Here is a 10,345-nt window from a genome sequence, read left to right as displayed (position 1 = left end):
ACTACGCACATTATGTTCTCTATTACGACCAATAAATATCAATGTCCTTTGTTGATAATGTCACTGGCTACACTTATACCTACAGTACATACTGTTTGTTCGCTATGTCAGATAAGTCTCGGAAGGTATTTTCTATGATATTTTTCTAGTTTGTCACCGAGTGTGGCACGTGGTATTCGAACAAACGAATATACAACAGAAACGTGAATTCAATTCATATTCATATAGAGGCTACATATATTTGCATAATGAATTTATTATAGCAAAGAATTTTTCGTAATACAAAATATTTAGCCAGCAATATACATCATTAGCTCTTTTAATGCTTCTTCCAATATTTTTGTTTTTTTTTCTACTTCAGAAGGTAAATTACGTATGATTTCTTTCCACTGTTTGATAAGAACATCTACAAGAACAGTTAAAATTTTAAAACAGTTATAAATACACATTAATTTATGTTTAGTTTATATATAGAATACTACGTCATATAAAATGTATTTACTGTTTTTGTAAAAATAAACTGTTCTTACCAAGTAGACTCTCGGTACTTTTTCTATTTTCCGGGAACTCTTGTGAGTAAGCTTGATCTCTTGGCGAATACGCTTGGTTACTTGGTATATGTGGTCCGCTTATTGGTGAATATATTTGGTTTCCTGGTGTATCTCTACCGTCCACAGGTGAATATGCTTGGTTTCTTGGTATATGTGATCCATCCATTGGTGAATATGCTTGGTTTCTTGGTATATGTGGTCCGTCTACTGGTGAATATGCTTGATTTCTTGGTATATGTGGTCCGTCTACTGGTGAATATGCTTGGTTCCTTGGTATAATTGGTCCGTCTACTGGTGAATATGCTTGATTTCTTGGTATATGTGGTCCGTCTACTGGTGAATATGCTTGATTTCTTGGTATATGTGGTCCGTCTACTGGTGAATATGCTTGGTTCCTTGGTATAATTGGTCCGTCCATTGGTGAATATACTTGGCTTCTTGGTATAGGCACTTCGTCTTTTGGTGAGTATGCTTGGTTTCTTGGTATATGTGGTCCGTCTGTCGGTGAATTCGCTTTGTCTCTTTGCCAATAAGTTCGGTTTTTCAGCACGGACACTCTAGTTACAACTGGATCATAACGGACAGGGCCAGGATATGCATACATCTTTCTGTTCCAATCTGGATCAGAATTGTAGCTAAGTTTTTTGTTTCTTCCATAATGCTGGGCTTGACTTATACTTAATGCCGCAAGGATAAGTGAAATTATGAATTTCTCCATTATTTCTTTTAGAGTGACTAAATCAGATGACTGCTGGACGTTTTTATATGTTCAGTTATCGTAATCAAGTAAGTTTACCAGTAATTGAATACAGTGCTGTTGCGTATAAAAATATTTTTCTCGAAAACAATCTAAAATTTTGAGAAGTAGAAAATTAATAAATTCATATTAATTTTAAACAGAATTATTTAATTAAATATTATGGTATTATAAATATAATATTTGTATTTTTACGAGAATTATATTAAATAAATAATTCAAAGTAATAATCGAAATAGAATATTAAATATAAATTTGTCGTGATAGATTTCTGTAAATTGTTTTTCTATCAATATATTATAATCAATATATATATAAAAATGAATGTATGTCTGTGTGTCTGTCCTTCATGCATTACCACACCGTTTATTCGATTGCGGTGAAACTTTGGAAAGTTTTTTTAATACACTCCCGCGAAGGTTTCTGACATAGTACATTTATCCTACGATAGATGGCGCGCGTGTATACGAGCATTTCACCGTGTGTTCGATCGACTTCGAATTGTGAAGACCATTTCCCACCTCCAAAAAATATATATATGCATTTGTGAACTATTATATACGATATTTGTAATAATTTTGTTTAATCACTTTATTCCAACTTTTTTTGCTAATTATATATTTACTCGAACTTTATTATTGTATCCAGAACAACAACCGATGTCGTAGGAGGAAATCGCCTATTTTACCTATGTAGGGATCTCCCCTTTTCCAAATTTTAATATCGACTCAAAATAATTTAAAAAGACAAATTACAATAAAACGGTTTATTATCCAACTATCAGAAATTTCACAACACTCCAAGGAAGAGAGGAAGGAGAAATTAAATAATTAAAATTATAAAGGATTTAAATGGGGAATATCGCGCTTCTGACAATCGCTGCGAGTGTGTGAGCTAGTTTTGGAGAATCCGTTCTTCTCCCATGTAGAACTGTGTGGCCAGCTCACGCGTTGGAAAACCTTCCGATTTATTCGTGTACGCACCAGACTGAAAAAACAAAAAAAATATCGTGTATCCCAGGGCTGTGGAGTCGCGTAAAAATCTACCGACTCCAATTCCGACTCCGACTTTTCCTTATCATCCGACTCCGACTCCGACTTCGGCTAAGACACCAAAACTCCACGACTCCGACTCCGACTACGACTCAACAGCCCTGGTGTATCCACAAGAGCTCCAATAAATAAATAGAATTGAAACGACACTTTGAAATGTTTTCCCGATGAAAATGAATAATAATAATAATAAGTTTCAATAAAAATGATAAAATGTAAATTGAATTTTATCATAACGAGTTTGCTTGAATTTCCTTTCTTCTGAGATCGTAGCAATGCGCGACGGATAAGCTAGTGTTACCTAAAGTAATAAATTTATTGAAGACAAGATTACCTTACGAACAAAAACTTTTTTGATTCTCATGTTTTATATCAAGGATAATTATTTTCTAAATTATTCGTGTTAATGTTCTAAACTTAATTGGTTTCAATTTGAAAATATTGTAGGTCTATAAATTCTCACTGTCATTTGTCTGTATGCCAGTCTGACTGTTTTTTTTGTTTTTTTCTTTTTTATTTCGAGAACGGAGTTAGATAGATGCAAGTCGAGACAAGATATGAAAAGCGTAGGGGTTAGAGGTTCCAATTAACTGAAGAAAATCTTCTGTTTTGCATGGAAAGTCACGTTATTTCAATTCAAATTTTTCCTGAAAGGAGTTAGATAGGTATCAGGCACGATTCTAACTCTAAGAGGAATAGTACGATGTACAGGGGCAAAATACTATTAATTTGATGTAAACAGCGTGTGTTTTAGATTAAACAATTAAAACGGTAAAGCCATTCTTAGGACAAAACTAACTCGGAGCGCGCGAGCAATACATGCGCCAATCTCGCCCTCGTGCCTGTTTGTAAAAACAGTCTTAGCATTTTGTGTTTTATTTTAACCCAGCTATCGGCCGTCTGACTACATACAAGTCTGGTTTATTTAATGTGTGCATGATTTGTGCATTTAAATAGTCTGTGACAAATGCAACTGCTGACATGTACTCCTTCATACCTCTAAGGTGTGCAGCTGTTGACAGCAGCGCGGTTGTAGAGACGAGACATAAGCGATGTTGCGGCGGAAGTTTTCATCTCTAAAACGTGAACGTCGAACGTCGAGCGCCGCTATCTTGTAAGCGGCGCTCGACGTTCGACGTTCACGTTTTAGAGATGAAAACTTCGGACGCAAACTCGCTATAGTCTCGTTAATAAATTAAAATTATGTTTAAAAATTCCTGCCCGGCATTGTAACCTTGTCACTACACATAATTGATTGTTTATATTAAGGAAAGGAAGTGGATTTATTTTATCTAACATAAATTTTCAAATACCAGTTGAGAAATGGAGGATAATGTACTGAGTAGTTCAGAAAACAATAAGAAATCGATAGAAAAAATAATTTTCTATTTATACCGCAAAATATTATCGAAATCGTGTGATAAGTTGCCATTTGCTCTGACGTATCTACTTTGTGCAACACTGCCAAGATTTGTGATCTGTATTATAGGCTACACTGTAGGATTTGTTAATATTATGCTATGATGAGAGAAGACAACGCAGCACAAGTTTATCTGCCGAACGGAGGATGTTTCCTGGGAGAACTTTTTTAAGCAACTGGCCTTGATCGAGGTGTTTGACACGTAAAGAAATCCCAGGAAAGTTTACTTGACGTATCCGTTAGTATAGCTCAAACCCACGATACCAATCCATTCGGCTACTGTTAGACTGATATAATATAAAGGTATACAGAGTATATCCGTTGTGTAATACTGTATTACAAGAATACAGATAAATGTACAGTACGGGTCAAAATTCTCCTAAATTTTATATATACTATAGAAAAATAGCAAAAACTATTCGATTTGAGAAAGTAAAAGGAAAAGGAAATAAATCGGCTGTAAGATTATTACAATGTTTACGTAAAAGCAAAAAAAATAATGTGAGATTAGTGAAACAGTTTTGTTAAGTATTGTGTGAAAAAAAGGTATTTTTTTCACTTTTATAGTTTTCGTCTTTCACGGGATATGTAAACATAAGATAATCGAATATTATAGCAAAAGTCAACAATATCTTCTTTTGTTTGTGGAAAGTTTCTAGGATAAATTCCAAAAAATACTTGTTGAAGACATTTCAATAATTACACAGTAGTGAGAGTCGCATATTTTCGCGGAAAGCATAAACATCCCGCCCGATTTGCGAAATCCTTACGTCTCTAACTGACATATCTGAGATAACATCATGGCACTTACAAAAGGTTACCTGATCAAATTCCAACACTTGATGAGGATATAACGAGCTTACATCTAAACTTCAGGGCGGTCTTCACCCACGAAACTAATAGCCGAAGCTCAACTCGCCAGCTCTCGTCTCCTCTTCCCTCCGAAAGGGACTCCATGAAGGAAGCTCGCGGATGAAGATTTCTGCCACTCTCTAGACCGATTTGTCTTCCCGAACGTCCCTTTGTCGAACTCTGTTTCTAGAGTAGTCCCCCTACAGCCGACTCGGTCGAGGTATTGTACTTAGAGATTTAAGTAAAGTCTCTTTCTCGGTCAACTTAGAAGTAAGAAGCTTGGTAGATGATACATTGTATCCATTTAGATGTATTGTCGAATTATAATATCCATTGTGCTTGTCTGTAGATGTGTCTTATTTTAGGTTATTAAACTTTTGTTATTTGTTAACCTGGTAAGTTGTCTTTACTCGGAATACGGACGACTATCGACCTACCAAGCTCTACCCAGCAAATTTTCACAATTTCATTGGGGGTTAACACGCGTAAATTTATCTTAACTGGTGTCAGAACTGACAGAAAAGGAAAATTATACGATTTTTTCTAGAAGTATTCTATGCAAAACTGGTCTGTCAGTAGGCATTAGATACGCGAAGAAAACCCGTAAAATTCGACGTGGGCAACGATTGGCCATTTCAAATATAAAATTTCATAAATTCATGCATTTTCGAATAATATTAGCCCAATTGCAATTCGTATTCATATAAATTAATGCGTCGTCCAGAAAATAGCTACCAAGAAATTTATATTAGTTGGATCAATTCCAGTCAAATGAATTATATTTCAGTAATGAAATTTTTTTTCACAGATCTGAAACTTATACAATTATTATTGTTATTATTATTATTTTCAAATTTAAAATGGATATTGCTATATATTTTGTTATTGGTGAAAGTTCAAGAAGTATTCAGTTAGAGAAATGAAAAAACCATTATTAAAACTACAATATGAATTGATATTAAAATTGTATGCGTCCAGAAACATTATTTACCAAATACAGTTTAGTACTTTCAATACGTATGTAAATTTTGGCAAATCAGATGGATTGCGTTGTAAATAAGACTTCACATTACCGCTTTGGATGACTCGGCATCGATTTCCGGTTTTGTTGGAAACTCTCAGAAATTTTTGCAGGTGGTCTACTTCGAATATGTCGGACCTCGTCCCTCATCCGGTCGTCCCTGGCCGAATTTACGATAATTTGAAGAAAAGATCTCTTGGGATCCACAGGATGGAAAGATTAAAAAGAAAACAACTATGTTTATCTGTCTAGCCCATAACGATATTAAAAATAAGCGTGTGGACCTGTTCGCCAAGTCTGCTGGTGCTGATACCATTAGCAGACTTGGTGCTGATACCACCCATATTATCACTTACCACAAGCCTCCTTTTCTGTTTACTTTAGCAAGCTTTGGGAGGATATAATTAACATCAGGCAGCAATGTCGGAGCAACAACCACAACAAGACTGCCTTCTGTTTTTTCCCATCCATCAAAGACACTTTGCATGCAACCTGGCTCACCCGTAATCACTTCAACACCCAGTTCTTTACCGATCATAGACGTTTTAATAGTTACTTACATAGTTTCTCCCTTGTAGACTCTGCGCCTTATGTGACGTTCCTGATGGCAGCTATCATTGTATCTTTGACTGCCCCATGTTAAGTCACCAACAGCATATTCTCCATTGTACAGTTTTGAACAGTGAACTAAACTGTCCGTGTGACTGCCAACATCTGATCAACAATAAAGAACTATATTCTCACTTTAACATCATCATTCAGGTTTACCCCAAGTTAACTTCTGTATCTCATCGTGGTCCGCTGATTCTCTTAATGTATATAAATGTAACGTTTCTACTTTTAATCACTATATATAATGCACTGTTTCTATGTACCTGCAGCATTTTTACTCGTCATGTGTATTATTGTAAATTGTCCTTTGCCATTGCGCTGTCTGTTTATATTTATCGCTTTATGTTCTAGTGTATTATACTTTAATTTTGTGTTAATTTTTATATCTTCTGTAATTACATGTTATTGTATCTGTATTAGTAACCTGGTGGTGCTTATGCGGAGCCAGGCTGCACATTATGCCAATAAATAATAATAATAATGTTTCTCTGTCTAGTGTTAGTTTTATATATGATAGGTAACGATAGTGAAAGAAAAAATGGTCTTTGCTATTGTCTTAAATTATTTTTAATATTTATATTTCATTTTTTAGACAGTAAAATAAAGGAATTTTTTAAATCTATGCAGTTTTCAATAGATTAGACAGACTGCATTGATAGATTAAGGCAACGCAAGACAAGGGCAATCTACCAAATAGCTACGCCTCACGAGATTTTCTATGAAACTGGCCCTATTTAGGTATGGCACATGAAGAAAACCAGGAAAATTACGCGACCATCCCATTTATGAAGAGTGAACCCGGGACCAACTACCAGTGGTCAGTGTTTTATCCACTCAGTCCACTGTTGGGCATTTCACATTCGTTTTTCGGCACTTTTCGCTATCTTCACGCTGTGGGCACTAAAATGGCCTTTCTCCTGTGTCCATCAGGTGTTCTACCAGGCCCAAAATAGGAACTGTCGGTGGTGATAGACGGATAAAATTCCATTTTTTAATATAATTTAGATGAATTTTATATTTACAACTCTTACTTATTAACTTTATATATTATTTATATGAATATGTTGTTTTCTGTTTTTTAACTAATATTATTTTATGAAAAAGACTTTATGCCTTTACAGTGGTACCTCAGGTTACGAACGCCCCAGCATACGAAATTTTCAGGATACGACATGAAATTCGAACATATTTTTGCTCCACGATACGAACAAAAACTCACCATACGACGTTACATTAGTTCGCATTTTTCATTTGTTTTTCTTACTACAGTTATTTTTTTTAATGTATTACTTGGCTTTAATTTGAGTATGTTTTTCGCGTTGGAACGAATTATTTGGTTTTACATGTAATCGTATGGGAAAAGATGATCCACCTTACGACATTTTCATGATACGATCTCAGTTTCGGAACGGATTAATTTCGTATCCTGAGGTACCACTGTATATGATATCACTGAACAGGGGTTGGAAACTTAAACCAACCCGAAATGCATTTAAAACCCAATTTATAAAATAAAGCTGTTTCTAACCAGAAAGCTGCGAGATCGTCTACCAAACACGTTTTTTGGATTAAATAGACGTTACATATAGAAACCAATAAACAGCAGCCATATTACAGTGAGAAAAATATTTTATTAAGGATATTAAATTGTATTAAATTACCCAATATTTCATAGCGAGAACAGCAAATAAAAAGGCAACAGCATAAAGTGATCCAGTCAGAGAGCAATCGCAACAATGGAAAAAGTTGAAATTTTTCTTATTCTTGCAACAATATTTACAGGAGGAGCTATAAGTTACAACTATAATGGCGACTGGAACAGAATACCTTACTTTTTTCGAAATTTCGCACCAGCAGAAACTCCAAACATCCCGTTGTATATGAGGAATCGAGCGTATTCACCTGGCAGAAGTTCAGATGCCGAAAAAGCGCCCACTGATAGATATAGTACCGATATAGATTATCTACTTCATACAGGTAAGTAAAAGTAAACAAACTAAATAAATTATGATTTATATATCACTTCTAGACTGAAGTTACAAAAAATTTATTGTGAATTTTTTAAAATTTCAACAGCTGTAACTGAATCGTACGAAGAGTTGGTGCAAAGACGTCTTGAATCGATTCATACATTCCCACCTGATGCAACAAATCACAGATATAAAGATTTATTGGACTCTTTGAGGGCGACGGGTTGATGAATAATTTTACAAAAATTTGTTGGTGTATAAATCTACGATAGAATATTTTTTAAAAATTATTATTATTATTGATCTTATTCGTAAAGATGTAGATTTTCACACTGAAATTTGTTATTATTTTTAGAGATGCTTCAGAAATAAATAATGTTTTTAACATTGTTAATAACTTACCATTCCTTAAGCTTGTGTCATTTCTAAACTGATTTATGTAAGAACTTATGGGTTTCAACAAGTTTCAATTTGTAAAAGTGGAAATTATTTGGGTTTATTCTAAAAATAAAATTATGTATTGGAAAACTTATTGTAAATTATTTATCACCAGTCAACTACTCTCATTACGGACATAGAAATTAGCCGAACACTTCATGAGTCTAATTGGTAAAAAATACCTCTGAATGGTCAGTTAAACACTGCTAAAATGGAGTTTTAATCATGGAACGTTTATTTTCTAACAAGATTAAGTATTAATTAAAAGCTTAAATTGGATTTGGATTGGCGGAATAAGGCAACGCTCGCATGAACATTCTAACAAGGAGGAGAATCTGGAAGAATTTCTATGGGAAATTCAGCATCTGTTTATGTGTTAGGCACGTGAAAAAATTGGAGAACTTTATGAGAGCAGTCCGTTAGTGAAGCGCGAATCCGCTAATAACTACTAGTGCTCGGTGGTTTAACCACCCTCCCGGTAGTAATAATATTATTAATACGCTTTTTTATAATATCACGTGTTTTCAAGAAATATATTTACGTTATATAGAATTATTGAATTAATTTATGGATGTATAGTACAAGAAGTGGTGTTTGTTTCAGAAGTATAGTACAAGGGATTATTCGTACGGATGTGTCAGAAACACAACTCATGTTTCTTTACGTTTCCAACTAATATTATCATCAAACACGATTACTGTTATGTACAACAAAGTAAGTACTGTACATGGCTATGCACAACTAGGTAAATAGAACATAGACATAAATAAACTTTTCACTTGGTCTACTTGGCAAGATATTACAGGCGTTACAGTCCTACTTTAGGTGACGAGAAGTTCAGAAATTTTTTGTGTAGTCTGTCCTCGATATGTAGAACACTGTCTTCGTCTGCCACTCCAATTATGTCCGGCGTAGAAAAGTGATATTAATGCCAACAGACAGAAATAATTGAAAATTGAAAGATTTCTACAACTTATCTTTATACGAGTAAGTTGTAGAAACATTAAAACTGTAAGAGGTTAACCAAACAGAATGTAGGTTGTATACTTAGAGCACTTTCGTTTGAAAGATTCGTGAATCTATAATTTATAAAGGGCATTTTCTTTTATTTACATAATTTCCCTAAACAGAATTTGTCAAGTAGCCACTGAAATTTATATAGGGGAGACCGAGGCAAGATCGGCATGTTAAGTTTTACTTAAATTTTGTGTAATAAATACTGCTGTAACCTGAAAAAAAGCTTTGCATATTGTCTATTGGAATGTTTTCTTACTACAGAACTGGTTAAAATCAGTTTGGAAATAAAAATAATTAAAATAATTACAACTTTACAAAAAGAGAGAAATTGTCAAGAAGAGAAAATAATTACAACTTTACAAGAAAAGAGAAATTGTCGAAGTTGCCCCTATACCCGGAACAACTTCGACAATTTCTCTCTTCTTGTAAAGTTGTAATACTTCTCTCTTTTTGTAAAGTTGTAATTATTTTAATTATTTTTATTAAAGTTGCCCCTGGTATAGGGGCAACAGTAATGGGGCAAGATAGGCACGTATATAAAATTATGTTATTAACAATGTATAAGTTGGAATTCACTATTAAAACAAAGAAATACAAATCCAACACCCATTTAATATTATTACAACGAAATGCAAGTTCAAAGACATATATACAT

The 10,345-nt window shown here is 34.1% G+C and overlaps 2 protein-coding genes across 3 annotated transcripts; one reads left to right on the top strand and one right to left on the bottom strand.

Annotated features, from left to right (window-relative positions):
- Positions 1-240: 240 nt before the first annotated feature.
- LOC111627484 (DNA-directed RNA polymerase II subunit 1-like) lies at positions 241-1,307 on the bottom strand. 2 transcript variants are annotated; one of them, XM_023371060.1, is made up of 3 exons: positions 1,022-1,307; positions 531-979; positions 241-406 (listed from the first exon to the last, which is right to left on the bottom strand). In XM_023371060.1, exons 1-3 carry the CDS (start codon positions 1,267-1,269, stop codon positions 291-293), a joined length of 813 nt encoding a protein of 270 aa, XP_023226828.1. In that variant the 5' UTR covers positions 1,270-1,307; the 3' UTR covers positions 241-290. The 2 variants fall into 2 exon arrangements, with proteins under 2 accessions (XP_023226828.1, XP_023226827.1); XM_023371059.1 differs by having other exon boundaries at positions 531-1,307.
- A 6,650-nt stretch (positions 1,308-7,957) lies between these two features.
- Positions 7,958-8,734, top strand: LOC111627477. Its single transcript, XM_023371051.1, has 2 exons — positions 7,958-8,242; positions 8,342-8,734. The coding sequence occupies exons 1-2, from the start codon at positions 8,002-8,004 to the stop codon at positions 8,461-8,463; spliced, it is 363 nt and encodes a 120-aa protein (XP_023226819.1). The 5' UTR covers positions 7,958-8,001; the 3' UTR covers positions 8,464-8,734.
- The last annotated feature ends 1,611 nt before the right edge of the window (positions 8,735-10,345 follow it).

The sequence above is a fragment of the Centruroides sculpturatus genome, unplaced genomic scaffold (assembly GCF_000671375.1).
Source record: "Centruroides sculpturatus isolate CEXI.00-Female unplaced genomic scaffold, Cexi_2.0 scaffold562, whole genome shotgun sequence".
In the NCBI taxonomy this organism is placed as follows: domain Eukaryota; kingdom Metazoa; phylum Arthropoda; class Arachnida; order Scorpiones; family Buthidae; genus Centruroides; species Centruroides sculpturatus.
This window is presented reverse-complemented; position numbering and strand designations above follow the sequence as displayed.

Coding starts and splice junctions, on each gene's coding strand:
- LOC111627484 (XM_023371059.1), bottom strand. CDS start 1,269: ATGGAGAAATTCATAATTTCACTTATCCTTGCGGCATTAAGTATAAGT. Junction 407..530: donor AAGTACCGAGAGTCTACTTG/GTAAGAACAGTT, acceptor CTGTTCTTGTAG/ATGTTCTTATCAAACAGTGG.
- LOC111627477 (XM_023371051.1), top strand. CDS start 8,002: ATGGAAAAAGTTGAAATTTTTCTTATTCTTGCAACAATATTTACAGGA. Junction 8,243..8,341: donor AGATTATCTACTTCATACAG/GTAAGTAAAAGT, acceptor AAATTTCAACAG/CTGTAACTGAATCGTACGAA.